The sequence below is a fragment of the Nylanderia fulva genome, unplaced genomic scaffold (assembly GCF_048542155.1).
Source record: "Nylanderia fulva isolate GAGA-0341 unplaced genomic scaffold, ASM4854215v1 Scaffold9, whole genome shotgun sequence".
In the NCBI taxonomy this organism is placed as follows: domain Eukaryota; kingdom Metazoa; phylum Arthropoda; class Insecta; order Hymenoptera; family Formicidae; genus Nylanderia; species Nylanderia fulva.
The window spans coordinates 5418252-5443630 of NW_028191026.1; the positions used below are offsets into that span (position 1 = coordinate 5418252).

A 25379-nucleotide genomic window follows, 5' to 3' on the forward strand; every position below is an offset into this window, starting at 1 on the left:
CATGAAATGGAGAGATACATATCTATATTTTTTTAATTATATATGTATACAATCAACAATAATAATAAGTTAATATCTAGATGTGTTATATAATTTGGGAATTTATACACTTTGACAAATTAAACTCTAAACAAATCATTAATAACATATATATGTACTTTATATATAACTTAGAATATATATATCAATTATATCTTTTATCATAAATAAATCTATATATGAGTTAGTTTCATAGATATAATAATTTATCATCAAACTTTTTTTATATATATTTGATATTATAATTTAATTTCTATATTCTTTTAAAATATTTATAGAGAGATATTATATACAATGAACAAGTTTTATATTAAAATGTATTAATTTATGAATTTATACTGAAAAAAATTAAACTCTAAAGAAAATAATTGATATATATATATATATATATATATATATATATATATATATATATATACATACATATACTTTACAACATAATTATCTGTTATCAAAATAAATTACATAAATTATATATGAGTTAATTCCATTTGTGATAAAACTTAACTTTTATATTTTATATATGTTTAAATCAATTTCTATGAAAACAAGTTTAAATAATTAAGAAAAATAAGAATATATAATTATATATATATATATATATATTCAATGAATAACAATTTTTATTTATTGAATCGTCTTTTCCTTCATCTTATATTCGTTAAGTATGATTTTTTTCTGCTTTAGCTTCCCTTGTATCCTGTTTAACGTGTCTTCTGTAGATCTAACATTGTGCATTGACTTACTGTTGCTCGACCTGGCGGATTAATAAAAAAATTGCGATAAGTTTTAATATAATCTTAAATATATAATAATATATATTGAATAATATATATGAATATTATAAATCATATATATTTTCTTTTTACTTGATATCAGAAATTACGCTATCAAAACTCGGCAAGTCGTCAACGTCCACATTAGCTTCAATATAATTCAAATCGTATTTTCTTATCGCATCATCGACTTCTCGCTTCAGAATTGTAAGCTCGTCACTAACTTTTTTGCACTCTTTCTGATAACCTTCGATATGCTTCATCAAGGTATCTCTTGACTTTGAAAATAAAAAAAAAGAATTTACTTACACGATTTATAATTTTCTACAAATGGCAACACGCACAAAACAAATAATATTTATTATAGGAAATATTTATACATCTATACATTGATTTAAAGCAGCATAATTTATAAAAGTTCTTTATACGAAACATACGTATTCCGTTATCCACTGGGAAAAACTATCTGCGTATTTTCCTATTTTTGATAGGCAATTGTCCCTGAAATAAAATAATTATCTTTATAACTTCTTTCATTTTTTGCGTACATTTTGTTCTATTAATAATTATTAAAACAATATTTAAGACTATTGTGTAACTAGTATAAGTAATTTTAAAAATATTAAAAATATATATTATATAAACTAAAATGAATAAATTAATCTCTGCATTTGTATTTTTATCAAAATTTTACCATTCTTTATGCGATATATTCGCCTTCGCATTTTGCAAATCCATCAATTCCTGCTTCTTTTCGACATGGAGCTTCGCAGTCGTCATTATTTTTGCGTCATGTTTGACCATGTTTTGCTCCAGCTTGTCCACGTTCCTTTCAATGTTGTGATTACTCTCGACTAAATTCAACGTATGCTTGTTCAATCTCTGTGCCTGTCTATCGAACATTTTAATCGAATCTCTTAACGTTGCAAACTAAAACATATCATTTTTCGAATGAAAATTCAGAGTTTACATTACAATGAGCTGAGAGAAATTTATATATTATTAATTAAATATATATTATTAATTATATATTATTAAAATTATATAAATTATTGTATGTATTAATATATAATATATATTATTAATAATATATATATATATATATATATATATAATTAAAATTACATATATATATAACACATTCTTTATAATAATGAATAATCGTGCGTTTATTTTTATTATCTCGAGAAGTGACTTTGCAGTATCTTTGCTTCATTCTTTTATATTTGTGATTCGATTTTGTCACAAATATAAAATTGAAACAAGTTGATATATTGTGAGTGTGCTAAATGTGGCAAAATCAGTATAATATGTAAACTATATCGGTATATAAATATGAATTACTGTTCATTCATTTCACCTGTTTGATGTCAGAAATAATCAGATCTGAGCTTTCGGCATTCTCAAGTTCCATCTCGTTACTGTTTGCGGATTCCTCCATTTTTTTCGTTTCTACCAATAATAAAGTAACAGGACGCTTATACGATACTTTTTATCAGATTGGACGAAATAACTTTTAACGTTGTACAAGAATTTTTTAGGAATTTAACAGTAAGAATTTGTTGCCGCAACGAGACAAGTTTTAGTACGAAGTGAAATATGCATTTATTCGAATTATATCGATTTATATCGATACAATTATATTCGATATATATCGACTGTTTTTAAAATTCGATACAATTTCAAATTGACCAATCGCGACGCGACTCGTGAGTTGCGCAATAGATAGCCCGCGATTTTTGAGGAAGTTAGAAATTATGTATAATTACTTATAATTAAGTGTAATTAAGTATAATTGCGCACAAGCAAAAACATCACAGAAAGTCCGAAGAATATGAAGTAAAATTATTTTGCGTAGTAAAATTTATTTTTTTAGCAAGATAATCAAATTTTGTGAATTAATAAAGTTGAGAAATATATATATTCGTAAAATTATTGCGGATACTTTTAATGCCGATCGTGATTATTGTACCAAACTCGTCAAACAATCGACAGCATCATTAAAGCAGAACGAATAATGTCAATCAAAAGCACTTCAGCTGTATTTGCGTCATCCTCGAGCATTATATGCAAGACTACACGTTGCATTTAATATGGGGGAGAAAGAGGGAGATATCTATTCTTTTTTTTATTCAATATTAATGTACCTTTTTTTAAAGAGTGAATATGAAAAAAAAACGAGTGTGGATTTATCAACTGCATGATTACATTTGCAAGATATATACATTAGAATAGCGAATAGATAAAATTATCATGGACATCCGCAGGATTTTTTCCAGAAGAGACATAATTGAAATTTTTTATTTTTTGTTCTTAATTTTTTCAAAATTAATTTTTATCTTATTTTTATTTCTTTTATATTAAATATGCAAATAAATTCCAGAGTTTATTTAAAAGGAGAACAAATGCTTGATTTTTTTACTGATTCCAAGGGAAACAAATGCCCCTTTTTGCCTGCGTCTGCGGACGCCCATGAAAATTATAAATAGACTTCTGTTTTGAATTTTGTCGCCAATTATAAATTGTTTAAAGGCGGACTAACTTTAAATTGTATACATATCTACTTTGTAACATGACGTGTAGATGAAAAGGACAAAAATGTATCCTTTCTCCCCGACATTAATTACATATTAAATCTCTAAACTAATTGTATTACATATCTAAATTAATTGCATTAAAAAAAGTGACTCAATATCCGATTTTGATACGCGCATCAATGTTTCCAGGTTGTGTGTCTCACTCATCCATACGTCAGCTGATTTTTCCTATGACGGCGACTGTCCGCGACAGGGGCACACATTAATCGTGCGCGTTTCTGCAGTCTTTGGCAGTCCTCGAGCGGCTGTTGCGACGTGCGTATGCGCGGCATGCGTCATCCATTCTTTCCCTCTGGTCTTTGAATAGATAAGTGTGTGTGTGTATGTATGTGCAAGCTATACACTCCGTACTATATCTCCGAAGTAGTGCAAGATGTTTTCAGTGTTACCGATTAACGCACGTTTTCTTCACGTATGACGACTTCACGGTGAGTAATTTACTTTGCAAAGACGCCGCGCCTATAACAAATAAAATTAATGTAGAAATAATTGTACATATATCACATTTCATTTCTTATTTATTAATTATATGTCTAATTTTTTAAGTTAAAAAGAAATCATATATAATATTTAGAATGTGTTCAGAATTCTATTTATACTTGTGATTCTTATAATTTCTAGATCCTAGGCATATACTGACTTAATAGCAAATATAAAGAATATATTGATACCATAAATAAATAAAATAGCAGATTAAAAATTGATAGCATAATAAAATTAGCGATAAATATATAAAGGAGCAGATTATCTCAGAGGTTCAACGATTTGATATAAATAAAATAAGAACTTTTAAAATATATTTTACAAGTTTAACAAGCATAAGATATGATTAGCTCAGGTCGCTCTATTTTTTCCGTGTATATCTGTTCTTTAATTATCTTATCTTTTTATCACGCTTTTGACGAGTCTCAGTACTTTATCATTCGATTCGACGTGTAATCTTTACATGTGCGAATCTTACGTGCTAACTCACGTAAACGCAACTAATGGAAAATTATGAAAAATGAATATAACAATAAATATATTTATTCTGTAATATTTCACCGTATCAATTGAGAGAAACCTAATGTTCTCTTTTTTTTATTAATCGTTTCCTTTGTGCATTTGAAATCTCTTGCTCCTTTATTCGCGTAGCTGCGTGACATATTACAATTTAGATAATTCTGAGATAATCCACGCCAATTTCTTAAACACATTCTCATTTAAAAGAGATATAATAATATAATATAACTGTATTAAAGAACATTTTTATATTAGATTTTTTCGAGGAATTTTCCGTTTCATATTTTATCTTTTAAATATAAAATGTACTTAAGATCTTTAAAATTAAATAACTATAAATCATATTCAGGTGTTCATAAATTATACTAAATTGATTTTATTACATTAAAATGTTGTTAACTTTTTTTTACTATTTTATATTATAAATTCTATGTCAATTTCTCTCAAGAAAAATTCTTTTATTTTAATGCAAAAGTGTCTAATATATAATTTTTAATTCAACTGCTATGGTGTGTAATTTTGCAGAATATTCTTTACACATAATTTTCCTCTGTAAAAGTCTAATAGAAAAAGGTTTCTCAGAATCTTGTGCGAAATAGGACCACGAACTGATAAATAACCGCGTACCGACTACCACTCTATCCTGTCACAAAAAGGATGTAGCAATCACATTGATTACGCGATGTTTACACACTCGCTTCTGTTCAGTGTTTCTTTTTTGAAAAGAGTATCTTGAGAAAAAAGCGTAAATTATTTTAAAAAATTTCCTATTTTCCTTTATATTCCTATATATTTTTCGTAATATTAATAATAATTAATTGTTAATATTTAAAAAATCTATTACTAAATTATTCATACATTTTTGCCCATACTTTATGGATGATCTGCTTTCCAATATTGGGTCATGTCATTTACAATCGCGCTGATTATAGCCTTCACATTTTGCTGAGAGGAATGCGTGAATGATTTTATGCGCATTCCTTTACCGCGTTTTATCTCTGTATCAATATTTTCCCCTTCACGCAAATTTCTGCTGGTTTAAGACCACGTAACCAGTGTTTACATGTGAACCGCGCTTCGTTAGGTTCATTACGCAGTCAATCGATCGTGCGTGTTATTTAAGTTCAACACATGTGTGGAAGAAAAGATAGATTGACAGATATAAGATCGGGGAACCGATCATGATTTCCTTCACACGCCCTGGCATTCATTCTTACATATATAATTATATACGCAGGATGCTTATAATACATAATTTGTATAAGAGAAAGAACCATTTTTTAGAATATTTAACTTTAGAATAATTATTACGTTATATTAATATTTTTAATTCTACTCTCTTCCTTTAGTAAATAAAAATTGGAAACATATATTTTTGCGTTAAAAAAAAGGAATCGAGAGACCAAGGAAAGAGATAGAAAAGTGAGCTTTCCTCGCTTCTCTAGACACGCAAACTGAATTGTCACAAGAGTATATTGACCCCGATGTCATCGGGGCGGGTCGTAACACAAATTAGGAAACATGACTCCAGTTTGCACACGCGTGTTTTAATTAAGCAATTGCTACATCCTATAACATGATGAGTCAGTCGGGGCAGATACCTTCGTTTTCGCTAATATTTCACTCGACAATCGTAATCTAAAAAAAATATCGCTCTGATTTAGATTATAGAAAATGTTATCGCTTAATTATGTTATAATTTATCGAAATAAATCGAATACGTAAAGTATATTGACAATTTTGAAGTAATAATAGAATATTATATCGAACAAAAAAATATATAAAACCTGTTCCGGTTCAGTAATTGCTATTGATTGAATAACGATTAATAATAAAAAAGAAAAGATTCATGTATAATAATAATATTAATAAAATGTCGAACAAAATATCAGAGAATTATCTTTGATGGTATAATAAAAAGTTTGAATTTACTTAACATCAAGATAAAGTAAGATTACGATTCTCGGTTACTGCAAGATATACCTGCGCAGAGTGAGAACACAGGTAAATCTATATTTATATATGATTAATTAATCTTACTCAATCTTATTGTAAAGTCACATTTTGGGCGAATTAATTTGAATATGGATCGCGATAACGATTATCAATTTATCGCAGTTTCTATTCAGGCAGATCGTTGTTGCCGGAGAGTACAGGACCGGATGGCGGCGATGATAATGACTCCTACTCGATAAGAAGCGTCAGCAGCGAGTTTCGTTAACCCCGATGTACGACGAACCCTCGCGAATAAATGTATATCTTCGTGCAAGCGAATTCATTAATCGTGACAGAGGATCCGCGTGTCCTTTGTAGAAATTAGAGCGTTAAATTCTTTCCTCCAATTCATGTTTTTAAAATCTAAAATCATACAGTTTATATTTTTTTAAATTTATATAATATATATCAAACACATCGCGTATCAAATTATTTATATAAATAAAAATAGATTTACTCAGACATTGGACGATCTTTGGGCAGTAAGATGTTGATGCTAAATACAGCGACAGGAATGAAACGGTCGACTCATTTCATTGATATGCGATACGGCGTGTTTAACGACAGGGATAGTCGTGATGCCATAAGTCAGTGACTGAATGTGTCCGTTGCCTTCTTTTCACAGCTTAAAAAATGCAAGTTGCATCCTCGAATATCCAGAGAGCAGAAGGATAGGAGAGAATGGAGCTTTAACAAAAGAGAAAAAAGAATTAGAATTTTTATTTTGCGTGCTCTTAAAAAAAAAAATGTGAATAAAATTGTTGCGTCAGAAATTGCAAAATATATAATTTAAAAATAATAAAAGCTTCTGAAAATTCATACAAATCATACTTTTTGTAGAGGAAACGATGATGGTGTCTCGAAACAGGCCGATTAAAATTACGACCATCGGCGATGGCATGGTCGGGAAAACATGCATGCTCATCACGTATACGATGAAGGAATTCCCAACGGAGTATGTACCTACAGTGTAAGTATCGTCTCATAATATATAACGTCATAGTTTACAACAACCGTTTTTTTGTGCCAACAGAATATATCCTATGGATCTATACATTTATTTTTACACACGCTTGCTTCTGTCTCATCATTGTATATCAAAAAAAAAGTAAATAATGTTTCATTATATTTCATTTTAATTTGAATTTCATGAATAATCGTAATTTCTTCGATTGATATGTATTTCTCCAGGTAGAAAATGACATCATTTTAACATTTAATAACGTCAGTTTGCTATTTGGGTCACTTTAAATTATAATTTGATGTATCTTTTTTTCAGTTTTGATAACTACGTCGATAACATATGTGTGGGTGGACAGCAATTTGAAATGACATTATGGGATACAGCTGGTCAAGAAGATTACGAGCGACTTAGGCCGCTATCGTATCCAAACGTGCGTGATAATTGGAGTGTTTTCAATGACTTCAATTCAAGAAGATTCATCTTTTGATTATTATATATATATATATATATATATATATATATATATATATATATGATATATATATGATATTCTTCGAAAAAAAACTTCTCTTCGAATGTGTTGCATAATCTTGTAATTATTCTTCTCTTTTGTAGACTGACTGTTTCCTGATCTGTTTCTCCATAAGTGGTCGTAGCTCCTTCGAAAATGTAGCGAGTATATGGCATCCGGAACTCAAACTACACTGTCCCAATGTGCCGATTATACTCGTGGGTAAATACATACACATACAATAAAAATAAAAGATTATTTTGTATGATAATAATCAGAACAAATCTTTCCCCATAGCTTTTCAATCGTCTTCTACATGTGTTTAAATCCTTATTGTTATTACAAATTATAAATACTTCTTATGCTTCCTTTGCACGTATCATTTATATAATGAACAAATTCAACTATGTCGAAAAAGTTCACTTACAATTAGTTATTTCATTTTGTTATTATTTTGTTATTATTAGGTACCAAGGGAGATCTCAGGACTCAAGAAACTATGGATATTATCAGTTCGCGAGACTGCAACAAAATGAGAAAAAGAATCAAAGCAGTTAAATATGTCGAATGTTCCGCTATAAAGCAGGAGGGTCTCGAGGAAGTCTTTATGGAAGCTATTAAAGCTGTATTGAAAAAACCCCGATCGAGAAAACTCTGCTGTATCCTTTGAAGTGTCAAGTACTGACATTAAAGCAAATAGTTTTAAATGAGAATTATAGCCATTAAGACTAATGTTAAACCAAAGATTTTCTTTGCGTGATTCTCTTTGTGCCTTTTATATTTATGTACATTTCATATAATTCTAATCATTCCTAAGGCACATTATTTTCTTTTTATGTACAGACGAGAGTTTTCTTGCATTGTTAAAAAAAAAATATATATATATATATATATTTCATTTACTTCTTTGTTTATCTAGCAAATGAAAAATATTTTCTAAACTTCATCAAAAACTTTTTATAAATGTTTATCAGCACATCTTTCAATTGAATAAATTTATTATAAATGCATTTACAATATATGATAGATGTAGAAAATTATAAAGCTGAGATTTCCCCAAAATGCAACAAATTCTGTATAAAAATTTCTATTATAACGCACAAACAATAACAATATATAAAAATTATTAATATAAGAATATATCACTGAATTATATTTCCCTACCCTATAAAGATACCTCCACATTTTGTTTTTTTTTAAACATAACAACAATATGAATGATCACAGCTTTGCCTTGCTGGTCTCCATAAGAGTTTTCAATTTTTGCGCGAGCATAATGTTTCCACTTATTTTTAATTTTCCACGCATAAATGCGACTTGCGGATTTAATTTTCCTAATGCCTATAACATACAATCAATTAGTAAAAAAAGAAAAGAAAAAGTATTCTGTTTTCATACAGCTAACTTACAATTTCAACCATATCTGTATCTTCTATAGTAAGTGTCGCGTCTGCTTTCCCAGATTTAGGTTTTCCTTTATGCACTTCTGCGTTCTTTAAATCAAGAGCTGTGGCAAAAGTTATTTATATAGATAAATAATTAATATTAATTAATATTAATTATCTCTATGTTATTGTCGATATCATAAAAATTAAAAATATTTGATTCGTAGATATTAGCAATTCTTAAATCTGATTAACTTCTGAAATTACTTACTCCATTCGGATGTTGGTTTCCCACCAACAGTAATATTATACAGAAAGACTGCGTTAACTTTCTTAGCTTCATCCGGATGTAATTTGACCTGTTCACCCATAGTTGCAAAAATAGCATCACTCTGCAGATTTTCCTTCCCAGAGCACAGATTTGCTCGAGGCATTCCCGTTTTAACGTCCAACAAATCAATGTAAGCACCTGCAAAATAAAATTGTTTGCTTTTTATTATTTGCTCTATTTTTAAAAGTAATAAAAATTATTCAAATAGAAAGAAGAATAATTTATAATTTGAACTGTGGCTGATTAAGATAATATTAATAAATGACAATTTAAAGATAATGTTTACAATTAAATTCTGAAAGCTTTCAAAACACTTATAATAACACACTTCAAATAAGGCTTTATCATCATATCATCATTTCTTATCGTATTATACATTACGTAATATAATATAATAATATGAAAATATTTCAAATATATGAGTTATTTTAGATAGAAATCCAATTAAACAGTTACAATTTACAGTGTATCTGAAGATGCGTGTATTTATATATATATTAATAATCATATAAATAAATATATATATATATTATATATACATAATTAAAAAATACTAATAAATCATATTATATAAATTTTATGAAAAATGTCTGACCTGTTACAACTGGTACGCCAGTCTCGACAAGAGATGTTTGGAAATGTATTCTGTTACTATTACGCCACATATCAGTGCGTAGAGTCTGGCCTGGCAAAACTGGCTTTGCAAATCTCACCTAGAATTATAATACAATATTATATAAACGGAAATATCTATTCACTAGATATTATTAAGATGACATCTTGTGTGTACACACAAATAATACAATTACATAAAATAATACATTAATTATGTTAATTAAATCAAGATTGATAATTATGCACTGCACTCAAAAATACTGCCGTGATAAATACAAATTATGCAGACGTATGTAATTAAAATAAAGAAATACATATCAGTTATATTAAATAAAAATGTTTAATTATCCAAAATTAACAATAACTCATGTAGATACACATAATACTTATTATACTAAAGAAATATCATTTTATTTTCGCAAGAGTTAGAATAATTTTTCCAAGTTGCTCATGTTGAGTTTTCACAAGCTTTAATTAAGTTTGTTTTTTATAAAAGATATATTTTGTATAAAAGATACTTTCTCTCTTTTCTTTTTCTAATCTGCTATTGATTCTGCCGAAAGAACTAAGTTGATGTATGCAAGTTCTTCACTATATACACACTCACTGCTGATTGTCATATCACACTTTATTTATCTATATTTTAAACATTGTATCGTTATCGTTATCGTTATTACCATACTGCTATTTTGCAAATATTTCGAGTTCGCGCGCATCTTGTGTATATCATTATGAGACAATTAAAATGTAAAATAATACAAAGATTTGTGAAGTTCATTTAAATGAAATTTGGTTTAATGCCAAGGTTTATTTTTATGCTTGCGAAAATTTGGAATATGGAAATAATTTTAATTTTGTTTTTATAACTTGCAAAAGTATTATATTAGTATATTAATTATTATTAAATTCTATAATATTATTTAAAATAGCAAAATTATATCTCATATACAAATAATGATACTCTTGTTTCTAAAAAGATTTTATACATATACATATACATATATATATAATTTAAATTTAAAATTTTAATTAATTTCTCTCACAAAATAATCTTAAAATAGAAGTGTAGAATATTGTATAACTAGTTGGAATAATTTTGCATTTTTAAATTGTTAAATTTCACTCTATTCAACTATTGTACATAGTATTCAACTACTATGCACATCTGGGGTTCAAATTTCAAATATTATAGAATTTACTATAAAATAAATTCATAATTTGTTCTATTTTAAATCATCCAATAATCATACCTTAATTGATTTGAATAAAGATGGATCTCCAGCAGCATAAGTATGAAGAACATGACGGGTGGAAAATCCCAGCGAACATAATCCATGCAATATTGGTTTTTTGAAACCTGCTAACGCGGCCACATTAACGTCGATGTGCAGAGGATTAAGATCACCGCTCAATCTGTATAAAGCAGCCTGAAAAAGTCACACAAAAATTACCCATACATTTAGATTATCATTGTACATTTATATCAACTCAATATACATAGACATTTAAAGTAAAATTGCATATGAATATTTCAGTAGGCCTTTCAATATGTAAAAAAATTTAAATAAAATTACTGAATTTTAACGAGGACATATATAACAATGACAGTTTACAAGATCACAAATAATTTTTTTATATACTTTTTAAGACTTTGTAAGAAAATTTTAGTTTGGATGAAAAAAAAATATATACTTAACATATTTTTTATACCTGATCAACACTAGTCTGCTGTGTAACTGTTACATCCGGTTTTCGAGCAGGAGGATCAACAGTTGGAATGGTATGGGTGGATGTTCGTTTTCCTTGAAAACCACCTGCACCGACGATAAATATCGATAACTGTCCAGTCGACAGTTTTTCTCCATCTGCTACATTATAAGTGTCATCTAGAGAAATACAAAATATTACATATAGCATTTAATGTAGATTAAAAACATATGTTACTGCATATAAATATTTTGCATAATTATTAGATATTGTTATATTAATGATATTAATATTATAATATTATAAATTCTATCAATATCATACAAAAATTAAAAATTAAGATTAAAGTTTGTATTATGTAGATGTAGTATGTATATATATATATATATATATATATATATATATATATATATATATATATACTACATCTACATAATACAAACTTTAATCTTAATTACATATATATTATATATATATATGCACAGGGTGGACCATTTTAATCAATCCAAATATCTTATAAAGTAAGCAATATAATAAAATGTTTTATACAAAGTTGCAGGGTTCAGAAGGGGATACCTGATGGTAACCTTGGTTTGGACCTTGATTCAAATTTGAAGGTCATTTGAAAGTCAACTTGATTTTCTTAAATAAAACCACCAATTTTTCATATTATATTTTTGCTGTTGTTGAAACCTTTCCAAAATACTATAATAAAACATTTTTTCATTAAGTACTTTTTGAGTTATAAAGGTATAAAATCAACAATTTTTTGACATAAAATGTAAAATATCTTGCAAAATATTTAGTTTTCAGTAATCATATCTTAATACTTTTATGCACGGAATAATGAAACCAATTAATTCATGTAAAGAAATAGTTGACATAGTTGCTTTAAAAAGGATGTTTGTAATTTGCAACATATTTTTTTAAAAGCATTTTATGTGAAAAAATTGTTAATTTTAAACCTTTATAACTCAAAAAGTACTTAATAGAAAAATGTTTTATTATAGTATTGTGAAAAGGTCTCGACATCAGCTACCAGAATATGATATGAAAAATTGGTGGTTTCATTTAAGAAAATCAAGTTGACCTTCAAATAACCTTCAAAGTTGTCATAAAAGTCAAAGCCAAGGTCACCCCGTCAGGTGTTTTCCTCTGAATCCTGCAACTTTTGTATAAAACATATTTTTCTATTTTGCTTACTTTATAAGATATTTGCGTGGATTGATTAAAATGGTTTACTCTGTATATATAATGTATAAAATCACTTTATTTACTTACGTTGAATTAAGACAACGACACCTTTTCCTTTGTCTAAGACATCCTGTACTTTGAAGCGCGTCTCTACCGTAGCTTCTGTAGGTAACTGTTTATAAATTTCTAGATATTGCTCGCCATGAAATATCTGCAAATATCAAATTAGCATAAAATAGCGATATCTCAAATAAATATGTAAATTTGGGAATAAAATCTGCAAATATAACAAATTAAAATTAAAATTAAAATATTAAATGTATACTAAAAATACTAAATGTGCGAAACATTAAAAAATCGAAGAGTATAAAATATAAAATAGATAATAAAATTCAATCTAGTCATACTCGTGTTGGATCAATTTGTGCATTTGGTAGAGCATCCTGCAGGATACCATTGGACATACATCCTTCAGGTCCGTACAAGGCGTAGAAAGTAGGCAAAACGGCAAACTCATCAGCATTCTCATACAAATAACGAATATCATTTGGTTCCTGAACTGTAGCTCCGACTAAAATACAAAATCCAATAAGATAAAAGTTGAAATAAATCTATCAAGTATTCAATCTGTTTAACGTACCTCCAAGCGCGTATAGTATAACATCGCGATAATTATAATTACTCGACAGGACCAGCTGCAAGTAACAGGAACAATAAAGATGAAAAGCAAGTATAATTAACAAGAAAAATTTAAAGCATAACTTACTTGATTTGATGAAGAAGCTGTAGTTTGCAAGTTCTGGATAAGGCCCATTAATTCCCCTGTTGCTTCCTAAAAAGATTGCAAATATTGTAAGAAGATCAAATCAAATAAATACGCAAATTTTTTTTTACCTGAATCGAATCGAGTCGTTTTGCAAATTTCATGTCAATTACTTTCGACCAATTTTCTTGAACGTTTTCTGGTGTAACGTCAGCTGATAACTTTTGTCGCAAGACACAACCCGAAGAACGGATTAAATGACCTATAAATTAAATAATTTGTTATATTTAATATTCTAAATCTATGGCTCACATAATCTCATCACAAATTCATAATCAATATAATCACATAATCAATATAATATAATTACATCATAATCATATAATATAATCAAATAATCAATATAATATAAAGGAAACAGGATGGTAATTAGTATGCTAGTATAATTTTTAATAAATCTAATTTTTATATTTGCTAAACGTTTGCATGGTGCATATTTTATATTTAATTCTGTAATATATTTATCTCATCAATTTGACGAGTTTTAAAAGACTTAGTTTTGAAAATTTGTGAAGATATGAAATAAAATGCAAACTTATTTTAAATATTTTAAACATAAAAAACTTGAAAAAATATAAGATTTCAAAATTGGCTATCAATTATTTCTCAATACTTCTAAAATTACTTAATTATTTTTAATTATTATTTTATTAGTTAATTAATTATCGCTCTGCCGGATTGATAAATAAAGTTTCTTTAAATACAAGGACCTCTGTGAAAGTAAGTTGATTAGACAATTATAATATTTAACAATCAGCAACTCACATTTGCCAGCCCAACCTAATGCTGCTTCAATTATAGAACCATTTTCTGTACAATTTTCGTGGCTCAACCAAAAAACAACGGGTGCTATCAATTCGGGCTTTAATTGTTCATGTAAATCTGCAAATATGAAATAGTTTTCTAAAGTAATATATTATTAAAGTTAATTTATTTCAATAAGTTATAAATATTAAATAAGTTAATTTATTTCATTCGTCAACATGTGTACCAGGAGTTCATTACTAAGGAGTAATGAACATTGCATTGTGTATAAGTATTTGATAAGACACTGGTAAAACTTGACAACATAAGATATAAATATGTAAATTAGGCAGATAACTCACCCGATGGAAGAATATCTTCCGTTAAACGCGAGCCAGCTGTAGGCACTATTACATTGGTGTAAACATTCTTTTTTGCACCTTCGATGGCTAATGTGTTGGCTAATCCGACGAGGCCCAATTTCGCTGCGCTGTAATTAGCTTGTCCAAAGTTTCCGTATAAACCGCTGTTGCTTGATGTAAAAATGATACGGCCATATTTTTGTTTAAGAAAGTACGGCCATGCTGCTTGCGTCGTTTTCATCGCACCCTTAAGATGAACATCCTGTATTGCATCTGAAAACGAACGCGTAAACATGCATAAATTTATTATAATTACAAATGCAACGCAAATATAATAAGATATTTTATCTTGCATATATACCCCATTGTGCATCCGTCATCTTCATGAACGAAGTGTCCCTCAGAATACCAGCGTTATTTACAACTACGTCGACACGACCGAATGCCTCGATTGCCGTCTTAATGATATTCGCACCATTCAGCACGGAATCGTAATTTGCGACAGCTTTCCCTCCTGAAGAATTATTATTAGTCTGTTATTTCATGTAATATACAATTAAATAAAGTTAATTATATGTAACATGTATAAAATTCGTGCATTTACTTATGTAGAATTTTTTTTAGAATATTAAATTAATTCTATTAAATAAATCGACAAACTCTGTTTTATTAAAATAGCTCAATTAATAAGATTGAATAAATTATATTTATATATATATATATATATATATATATATATATATATATATATTATTTTGTTCATTCAATATTTTGTGTGTTAAAATTATGCACAAGATAATTTCTAATATAATTGTGCTAAATATGTAAAAGTTTCATAAATTGCATTATCAAAAGGAGTAATGAACATTGCATTTTTTTTTAATTTGAACAAAAAAAATAAGGTATAATATATAACATAATGCAATAAAAAGATGAAATATCAATCCAATAAATAATCCAACAAAATAAAGATAAAAACAAAAGAGAAAAATTTTTGCAAGTATTAAATATCCTCATTTCAAATTTTATAATGATATTTTATAAAGATATTAGTTATTAAAAGATAATTAATTTATGTATTATAAAACATTAAATTAAAAAAATATTATACTTGAGACTTTAGACAAAAATAAATCCATGAACTTCCCTTAAATTTTATTTAAATTGATCGCTAAAATAGAAAAGTAAATGTGTAAAGTATTAGAAGCACAAGAATTCTAACATTTTTACAAATAAAAATTTTGTACAGAGAAATAAATAAGTTAGAAATTTCATACTATTAATAACTTGAATCAGATAAGATATACAATAATTGATTCATGCCACACCATTTTGCCGAATCTCCTGAACTACAGCATCCGCGCTGGTGGTGCTACTTCCATCTCCATGTCTGCTACTTCCTAAATCATTCACAACTACATTGGCACCTCTGGATGCAAACAGCAATGCATAAGTTCGTCCCAATCCTAAAAACATCAATTATATTAACTTCAATATATAGACATGCAACACAACAATGCTCGCACACAAATGTTCATGTATTATATCAAATAACTACTTTTATATTCAAAATTATTGATTTTTCTTAAAAACTATGCAAGTAATTATTTTTATTTGCTTTTTCATGAGAGTTTTCTCCTCTTAGAAGTATTTTTTTTCCTTCATATTCATATAAAAATATATAATATTTAAAATATATATTTAAAAATATCTATTTAAAAATTAATAAAACATAATAAAAAAATAGATAAAAACCTGTTCCACAAATAGTGCTGAGCAAGCATATTAAAAAAAATTACCTGCGCCTGCTCCAGTTACGACAACTACTCGGCCGTCAAAACGCAGCTGTTCCGGCATATTTGACGTTTGACGGATAAAGAATGTTCACTATAAAACTTGCTGTTTAATCGGTAAAATCTTTGATCTTCGAGCTTGAGGTTGGCGCCTTTAAATGATCGTGCTTCGAGAAAAGTGATAATGATAAGGCATAAATTTATCATTTATCTCCGTTCAAAGTTCATCGTCCACCGTAATTATAATATATACAATTCATTCGAGATTCATTATACGCATAAATTCTTCTTCTCTACGTATAAATTGCATTTATTCCCTAGATAATGCATAGATTAATTAAAGTCACTAGATTATCTAGTGACTTTAAGATTGATATGTTGAATAAAATTCTGGTTTTTTTCCCCCGCAAAATTCTAGGAACTTTAATAATATCACTCAGTGACCGAGCATAAAGATTTTCTAGACGGTAGTTTGTCCAAAATATGCTAGTGACTTTATAAATTATTGCGCGTGCGCGTCATTTTGTTAAATTTTTGCACAAAGTTTCGCATCTAGATAATTGTGCTTCATGATTGAAGGTAAAAAAGGGAAAAAAATACAAAACCGCAACGTAGCGAGAATGACGTGAAGCAAATAATCCACGAAATTTTCGATAATTATACTGGCTCAAATAAAAGTTTCTGCTAAATGCTTTACTGAATCTGCTCGTTTCTACAAATTCTTTCGTCGTTTTGCCCCCATGCACAATCGATTTACTCGACATATGTCGGACATTTTACTTTCTACGCCTATGTATACAGTAGCCCGATCATAATAGATAAGAATTGCGAAGCAGGAAAGAGGGAACTTCCGATATATAGGGTGAGATTACAACCTTGATTTGCGTAAACGCTATCTGTTGTAAAAAAAAGAAGAAAAAGTGGTATAAAAGATATTTTCCTTAATCTCTGATAATTATCGAAAAATACTTGACGAAATTATCTCGTCAAATATATCTAATCTACATATGTATAAAATAAATATATAAATGTACGAAGCCAGAAAAATTACGACGAAACTCGATTTCCTCCGAAACATGCGAAGCTAATTAATCCTCGTGCCCGAGCAGCGATTTTATTTGGAACAATGCCGACTGTAACACGTCGACACCATGTAAATTTTTTTTAGACCGACCCATTTTCCTCTACATAGACGCGATACAATATATACATATATATATCGACGCAAATCAAGGTGGTGTAATTCCAAGTACCTTACCCTATATATCGGTCGATTCACTCTGATGGGCTCACCGTAATTACGACATTACATTATATATATATATATATATATATATATATATATATATATATATACACGCCTTCTCATGACATACGATATACGATGAGTCATCACTCTTCGTTTGTCATTTAAAACGGAGAGAGAGAAAAAAATCATTAACCAGGAGAAACAACAGATTATTATCATTTACACCTGTACTCCGTTTCGGACGCTGAGAATAAAACGGATCGATAATAAATATAATATTTATTCCCGAACGCAAATATATCTCCAAATATACAATATATATACATACATATATTCTCAACCGAGGGGGGGAAAAAAAACGCGTCTAATTCGGCGTGAAAAAAATGCGAGAGATCGAAAGATCCGATTTCTCGAGATACGCCACGACGACGACGACGAGAAAGACGGAGGCTCCCGGCCATTGGTGAGAGCGTCGCGTCACCGAGCGCGAACCGACGCGAACCGCGGCGAAGCCGAGAGCGCGCTAATGGGCGAGGCGGGAAGGGGAACGTGACGTTTCGGTTGACAGCCAAGTTCAGACTGGTGCGCGTCGGAAGGGGCAGAGCGGCGCGCTCCGATTGGTCGCGGCGCGCGGGAGTGGGGAGCCTTCGGGCGCGCTCGGCCGCCAGATGGCGCGTCAGTCTCTCCTCGGCCGGGAGTGGGGGTAGGAGACGATGCATGGGCCGCGACTAGGAGGCACTCGGGAGGCAGGGAGGGCATGCGAACGACGGTGGAGCGCAAGCAGTTCGGTAGTCGCCATTTGCGAGTTCCCTCGTGTACTCTCGCGACCCTCCATCAGACACACTCTTGCGTGGATAAGCGTACGGATTAAATCTCGAGAATCATATTAATATAATACAGACAACCACCCCGTCACGCGGGCCCACATGCGCGATACCCCGATGCAGAGATATTGCAGCGAGCTGACCGAGAAATTGTTGAAATCACTTGACAAGGAATACAATGTAAGTAAGAGGCGGAGGAGTGTGGTGTGTCTGTCGCGGCGAGATGCGCCGCGCCGTCTCCGTGTGTCCGTACGCGCAAACGGCTATCGGGCCACTCTCGATCCCCCGTGCGCGGTCTCGCTGCCGCCTGTAACCAGTGACGTGCGCGAGTGCCCGCTCTACCTACGTGCCCGCGTGTGAGTGCGCGTGGATGTGTGAGTGCGTGTTGTAGCGTGGCGGCCAAGCGCCTCTGCGTGTGTGAGTGTCACTGCCGCCGCGGTTCCCTCCTCGTCGATGACGTCCCCGTCGTCGTACTCCCCGTCGACGACGTCCTCGTCTCCGACACTCCCCGCGAGTGCACACGAATGCGGACGATAATCCGCCCGTTACGTATCACGACACCTCTCTTTCCCCTCGAGAATGTGTGTGTGTACGTGTATGTGTGTGTGTGTAGATGCAGGTGGAGAAAGCGAGAGGGTGAGAGAGGAACTCACCGGCGATGACGGGGAGGATGTGTATTACGTGTGTGTGAGAGAGGGGCCCCGCGCGTTCTCAATTACCTGGAGACATAACCTCGATACCTGGAGGACGCGATGAGTGACGTCGACATCTTCCCCGGGAACTTTCCGCGTTCCCGAGCGCGATTACGCGCTTTTTCACCCGTCATATGTCGCGGAAATTGCGCGAATCGCGCGAAATCTGTCGTCGTCCATCGTGACGTTGGCTTCTTCCTCGAGGCCGAGTTTTCTCGTTTTCCTTCCTAAAAATAAAAATGTATGACATATTTTTCGAGAGAGAGAGAGAGAAACATTTTCTCTTCCTGGTACCGGAACTTCTTTCTCCCCTTCGACCGCGTTTTGTGCTTCCGTTACGTACACGTGTGAAACGGTTTCTTCCTCCATGCATTTTTGCAAAGTGCATTTTTCGGTCATTCTCGACGTTTTCGCGACGTGCTTCATCGCGCGTTTGCTATTGTTTCATATCCCGTGTAATTGAAAATTCACCTTTTCCTGAAATATCTTTATCATTATGCATGGAAAATCCATATATGCTATTTTGCAGAATAAAAAATATATAGGTATATATACAAATATAATTTGTATATGTATGTAACAAAGATATATATACATTAATAATTTGTATATGTATACATATGTAAATTTTTTGTTAAAATTCTCTCCTAAAGTTGCACCTGTAATAATTAATGAAATTTGATAATCTCTAATTTTTATCCTTATAATTGAAATAAACGTATGTTATTAATTATGCATATTTTTATCCAGGTCGTCGATATGCGAGCTGTTGTGGATGTCATTACGGCATTGGAAAAGACGACAATCACTAAAGAGGTGCTGGAGGTAATGACAATTAGTTGTACCTGGTTTGAAATTGTATTATATATATATATATTATATATATATATATATATATATATATACGTTTCAATTATTGTCATAAATATAATACTTGTAAAAAAAACATCTAGCATTTAATGTACATTAGCAGTATTTTATTTTGGATTAAAATAATAATACCAAAATAATAAACTTTCTGTTTTTATTACAAATACTTTTGTTATAACTCATTATTACATGCATTGATAGTATAAAAATATATAAAATAGAGAAATTATGTAAAATAAAATAGAAAAAAAATATTTATATATAAAGATAACAATTACATATATATATATATATATATATATAAAATATATATATATATATGTATAAAAATATTATTAACATAGAGAAATTATGTAAAATAAATAGAAAAAAATATTTATATATAAAGATAACAATTACATATATATATATATATATATATATATATATGTAATTGTTATCTTTATATATAAATATTTTTTTCTATTTTATTTTACATAATTTCTCTATTTTATATATTTTTATACTATCAATGCATGTAATAATGAGTACAAATACACAAATATATTATAACAAAAGTATTTGTAATAAAAACAGAAAGTTTATTATTTTGGTATTATTATTTTAATCCAAAATAAAATACTGCTAATGTACATTAAATGCTAGATGTTTTTTTTACAAGTATTATATTTATGACAATAATTGAAACGTTACATAATATATTCTATAAAACATAATGTCTTATAAAATTGTAAGCATATAACAAACAAATCTGTTTATACATTATATATTTTTTGTATATTTATATATACAAGTTTTTCAAACATTTTGATGTCATTACAATAAATAAAATGTTAAAAGAAAACTTCTATACCTTTTTTGTGTATTAAATACCGCTACAATGTAATTCATTGATCAAAAATTATTATTCTTAAATTAATAATAAATTACTGTACAAATTATCACAATGAGATAGATAAAATATCTAACTGTTCAAATATGCATGTGTACTTTCATATTTTATTTCTAAATTATTAAACTCATTTAATTTAACCTATAATAGGAAATTTCTGCTACATGATAATATAGGGAAAGTAGCAATACTATGATAATGATGACGATGTTTTGGCAGATTACAAGGCTTGGAAAACACATCAATGAGCTTCGTCGAAAAACGAGTAATGAAGCCTTGGCCAAGCGTGCAAAGGATTTGGTACGACACTGGAGAGACATGGTTTTACCATCGGTGCATTCTACAGCACAGCCCACCTTGGCTGATACCCTACCACCAGCTCTCAATGGCGCGAAAGAGGTGGCCTTGAGGAATTTCAAGCCACATAGCCCTGCATTAAGGGGACTCAAGCCTCACAGTCCTTTATTAAAAGATGCCACTCCCCTTAGAGTAAGTTTCCTTTTACGGTACAAGTAGGACTTTACTCATAAAACGTTTGACTATCTTTTATAAATTTGCTGTATATTATCTTGTGCAATGCATGTAAATATTAAGTCATTTTAGAGATAAATAATGAAAACAATATTTACAGTTATAACATTAAGTTGATTTGCCATAAGTATGAGAGAAACACTTATACCTTGTATAGCGAAATGAAGAATCATTGATCGTAATGATAAATGTATAATTATAGGTGCTCAGTCCGGCGCTATCTGTGCACAGCGACCATTCGCGATCTCCTAACGCGTCTACAAATAGCAAACAGTCAATTACACCGACCAGCAATCACAGGATAAGTTCCTGCTCGAGAAACGCATCACCGGTGCTTAGTTCCTCGAGCCAGAATCACACGATAGAAGCAGTGCCGCGTACACACAGTTCCAACAAACGGTTGCGGAAAGAAGAGAGCGTAAAGGAGCAACACTACCAATGCCACAAATCGCCGCACGGAATTGAGCCGACAGTGGAGGAAGTTCCTGCCAAGAAGCAGCGGCTCAACGGCGAGAACATAAGTGGTAATTTAAATTCGCAAGTGCCTAGCCCCACGCTGAAGGAACGAATCTCCACCGTTTTCACGGAGACAGATTCACTCGAGGTGACGGATGAGCCGGGTCCGAAGAAACGCGGCCGGAAGAAGGGTAGCAAGGCGAAGCGGCAGCCGTTCCTCGAGGACAGCGTGAAGAAGAAGCTGGCCAGTATCTCGAGGACTCCGAAGCTAAAGACCACGCAGGAGATAGTGGCGCAGCTGCAAGCGGGCCGAAGCAACTGCAGCCCCATCGGCAATGCCCTACCTAGTCAAAGCGTCGTCGCGGAACCGCCTAACACGGGGGACGTTCTGCGAGGTGGCAGTAACGAGCAGGTGTCCAAGTATCTGCACTCGAGCCAGAATCTCCACAAACGTCTGGTTTCTACGGAGACGTCGGCGTCGTCCACCGGGAAAACGCAAGCGGGACGATTCGCGGAGAGCTGGCCCGAGGACAGATGCCAGGACAGGCTGCACGAGGACGACAGATCGGCGTCAGGCGTCGATAAGCCGTCGACATGTCGGTCGCCGTCTCGCCGGGATCTCACGGTCGAGGAGATACTGGCCAAGTTACCTCCCTTGGATCCCAGTTCGATAGACTGGGGCGAAGACGAGGAGCAGAACTATGCCGAGTGCTCGCCACCGCCGCGAAACGTTACCGCCGAGGATCTTGAAAGGTTACACGCGCAATTCGTCGAAGGACTCAACGGCAACTTCCAGCCGGGGTTGTCGTCGACGACCGCGTGTCGTTCCGATGGCGACGAGCATTCGAACCCTTCGCACGAGAAGAGTAAAGTGTCGTCTGGACTATCGAACGTGGATAGTGTAAAAAGTGTGCATACCAACCAGACCGACGATGTGGAATTTCGGGAGTGGCATCAGATGCTTGCGAGGCCCAGTTACCAGGGCGACATCCTCAACATAATGCCTTATGTTATTATCGATTAGTGATTCTATCATCGTATTCTCTATTATTATTCTTCCCCTGGAAAAAAAGAAAAGAATTGTGAAGAGAATCTGCCGATGATTAAAAACGCAGCCGACTGGCCGGTCGGTTGTCTATTAAAATTAACGATTTCTATTGCGATTTTTGAGATTGTGCTGTTTATTTCTATCTACGCCGAAGCGTCTACACCGCCATTCTTCCCCTGTCATTATCATTCCCCCTCCCCGTTGTTATATAGTTATTATTATTTTGCTGATCGACCACGTGCGAATGGCCATTCTTCATATCGTCCACCATCGTTATCAACATCCTCACATTATTAATATTATTATATATTAATATATTAATATTAATATTATAATTAATATAATATTAATATTATTTTTAATATAATATTAATATTATTTTTAATATAAAATTATTTTTAATATTATTGTTATTAATACTACATTATGTCAATTATTATTATTATCATCATCTCTGCTTCTATTCCTCCTCTATCAGTCTCGTAACTTTTATTACCATTATCATCGTCGTCATCATCATTATCATCGTTATCGTTGTCTTTATGCTAACGCGGTAAAGAAATTAAGAGATCACGAAAAAAGGCAAAATCAATGCTGAATTATAAATGTCAGAACAAAAGCAGCCGTGCAATTGATTTTGTAATTGCACTGTACGGGATAAGTTGTTGGGTGTGAGATATAAATTATGTAGATATGAAATAGTTGATATGCGCGCGAGACCCGATACAAAAGCGCTGCTTATTATTATTATTATTACACGGTATTAATAATAATAATATTTTTACACAATAATAAAATAGATTGTCGTTCGATTTTTCATCTCCGAGTGCATGGCAATGTGGCTCGCTTTTCACGTATTTTTGTGATAATTTTGAGGAAGAACAGAAAGCGATTAATTGACGTGCGTTTTATGCCCTATACGCGAAACAAATTGATTTGTAATTTCTATATTTGTTTTTCTCCTTTTTTTCATTGCATATTGTGTAGTTTATTATATCGCAAACAATCTTAAATTCGAAGAAGATGAAATGGAAAAAAAAGTAAAACAAATGAATGCAAGCAGTACTCTTGAAAATATTGGGAAGACATGCAAGTAACACATATAACACAGAAATTCATAAATCAGATTCTGACGGTTTACTGTCGGTTTTTTGAATTATTTTTCAAGTATTTTTTACAAAACTGTGCGAGAATGCAGAGAGCAACGCGATTTCTTCAATCTAAGTTAGGTACACCGGTGCCTTAATTGAGCAATGAAAAAAAAAAAAGATATATTTGCTAAGTGTGCGTATAGGAGATTTTCTACACAAAATTTTTTCTGCTCATTTCGTGTGTAACTTTTACGACATATGTGTTGAAAAATTAAATTATAGACGAAACAATCGTGTAACAACATTGCAACGCGATACGTAAAATTTCTTCGTAAGTGCAATATCGGACAAAAAAGACGCAAGTTCAAGTTTGATCGAATATACAAGGTGTGTCCAAAATGTTGCGGAGGGCTGAGTGAATTAAACAAAATAAAGAAGAATTATAAAAAAAATATCGAAAAATATGTGTCTTGGCTTGTCTCCCTCGAAGTGATTCCTTGTTGAGCTCAATGTTATGATAAGACATCTAGTCCGATAATTGAGAAAACGTGGGTTTTGTAGAGTTGCGTTCAATACATTTGTTAAAGCTATCTGCTTTGGGCGAAAACAATAAGTTGTTTAATTTAGCCAAACCCTTTCATCCTTGTCGTCCTTCAAAACTCGATTAAATTTTTTTTCCTGAAATTAGAGAACCATTAATAGAGAAATTTAATTACATAGTTTTTTCTTATAATAAACTGAAAATTCTCTTACACGAAAAGGAAGAATTTAAGACATTTGAAATAATGAATATAATTGTATATATATGTATAAATTATCCTGACTCAAAATTATGTTTGAAGAGCTTTGAAAGTCACAATTTCTTTTGAACTTTATTTTATGATAATC

The 25379-nt window shown here is 31.3% G+C and overlaps 4 protein-coding genes across 8 annotated transcripts; 2 read left to right on the top strand and 2 right to left on the bottom strand.

Moving 5' to 3' along the window:
- Positions 1-494: 494 nt before the first annotated feature.
- LOC114929874 (uncharacterized) lies at positions 495-8800 on the bottom strand. Of its 2 annotated transcripts, XM_029301577.2 has the most exons (9): positions 7241-8800; positions 6867-7096; positions 6455-6772; positions 3566-3871; positions 2176-2267; positions 1510-1745; positions 1253-1316; positions 909-1093; positions 495-796 (listed from the first exon to the last, which is right to left on the bottom strand). In XM_029301577.2, the coding sequence occupies exons 5-9, from the start codon at positions 2254-2256 to the stop codon at positions 667-669; spliced, it is 696 nt and encodes a 231-aa protein (XP_029157410.1). In that variant the 5' UTR covers positions 2257-2267; positions 3566-3871; positions 6455-6772; positions 6867-7096; positions 7241-8800; the 3' UTR covers positions 495-666. The 2 variants fall into 2 exon arrangements, with proteins under 2 accessions (XP_029157410.1, XP_085345962.1); XM_085489836.1 differs by having other exon boundaries at positions 708-796; positions 926-1093; positions 2176-3871.
- Positions 3631-9635, top strand: LOC114929875 (ras-like GTP-binding protein RhoL). The gene is made up of 5 exons (XM_029301580.2): positions 3631-3840; positions 7250-7379; positions 7689-7803; positions 7989-8106; positions 8352-9635. Exons 2-5 carry the CDS (start codon positions 7258-7260, stop codon positions 8552-8554), a joined length of 558 nt encoding a protein of 185 aa, XP_029157413.2. The 5' UTR covers positions 3631-3840; positions 7250-7257; the 3' UTR covers positions 8555-9635.
- On the bottom strand, positions 8865-17130 carry Mfe2 (peroxisomal multifunctional enzyme type 2). The gene is made up of 16 exons (XM_085489835.1): positions 16845-17130; positions 16374-16511; positions 15407-15559; positions 15046-15318; positions 14705-14821; positions 14011-14141; positions 13883-13948; positions 13757-13811; positions 13524-13687; positions 13204-13327; positions 11926-12101; positions 11466-11642; positions 10196-10313; positions 9541-9738; positions 9294-9391; positions 8865-9225 (listed from the first exon to the last, which is right to left on the bottom strand). Exons 1-16 carry the CDS (start codon positions 16900-16902, stop codon positions 9106-9108), a joined length of 2166 nt encoding a protein of 721 aa, XP_085345961.1. The 5' UTR covers positions 16903-17130; the 3' UTR covers positions 8865-9105.
- Positions 17131-18811: 1681 nt separating this feature from the next.
- On the top strand, positions 18812-23515 carry MED26 (mediator complex subunit 26). Of its 4 annotated transcripts, none has more exons than XM_029301644.1 (4): positions 18812-19091; positions 20354-20428; positions 21585-21854; positions 22099-23515. In XM_029301644.1, exons 1-4 carry the CDS (start codon positions 19014-19016, stop codon positions 23374-23376), a joined length of 1701 nt encoding a protein of 566 aa, XP_029157477.1. In that variant the 5' UTR covers positions 18812-19013; the 3' UTR covers positions 23377-23515. The 4 variants fall into 4 exon arrangements, with proteins under 4 accessions (XP_029157477.1, XP_029157480.1, XP_029157479.1 ...); XM_029301647.2 differs by lacking the exon at positions 18812-19091 and adding an exon at positions 19186-19267; XM_029301646.2 differs by lacking the exon at positions 18812-19091 and adding an exon at positions 19266-19328.
- The last annotated feature ends 1864 nt before the right edge of the window (positions 23516-25379 follow it).

Coding starts and splice junctions, on each gene's coding strand:
- LOC114929874 (XM_029301577.2), bottom strand. CDS start 2,256: ATGGAGGAATCCGCAAACAGTAACGAGATGGAACTTGAGAATGCCGAA. Junction 1,094..1,252: donor CCCAGTGGATAACGGAATAC/GTATGTTTCGTA, acceptor TTATTTTCAAAG/TCAAGAGATACCTTGATGAA. Junction 797..908: donor AGCGTAATTTCTGATATCAA/GTAAAAAGAAAA, acceptor TTAATCCGCCAG/GTCGAGCAACAGTAAGTCAA.
- LOC114929875 (XM_029301580.2), top strand. CDS start 7,258: ATGATGGTGTCTCGAAACAGGCCGATTAAAATTACGACCATCGGCGAT. Junction 7,804..7,988: donor GGCCGCTATCGTATCCAAAC/GTGCGTGATAAT, acceptor TCTCTTTTGTAG/ACTGACTGTTTCCTGATCTG. Junction 8,107..8,351: donor TGTGCCGATTATACTCGTGG/GTAAATACATAC, acceptor TGTTATTATTAG/GTACCAAGGGAGATCTCAGG.
- Mfe2 (XM_085489835.1), bottom strand. CDS start 16,902: ATGCCGGAACAGCTGCGTTTTGACGGCCGAGTAGTTGTCGTAACTGGA. Junction 15,319..15,406: donor GATGACGGATGCACAATGGG/GTATATATGCAA, acceptor GTTCGTTTTCAG/ATGCAATACAGGATGTTCAT. Junction 9,392..9,540: donor GAAACCAACATCCGAATGGA/GTAAGTAATTTC, acceptor CTTTTGCCACAG/CTCTTGATTTAAAGAACGCA.
- MED26 (XM_029301644.1), top strand. CDS start 19,014: ATGCGCGATACCCCGATGCAGAGATATTGCAGCGAGCTGACCGAGAAA. Junction 19,092..20,353: donor CACTTGACAAGGAATACAAT/GTAAGTAAGAGG, acceptor ATTTTTATCCAG/GTCGTCGATATGCGAGCTGT. Junction 20,429..21,584: donor TCACTAAAGAGGTGCTGGAG/GTAATGACAATT, acceptor ATGTTTTGGCAG/ATTACAAGGCTTGGAAAACA.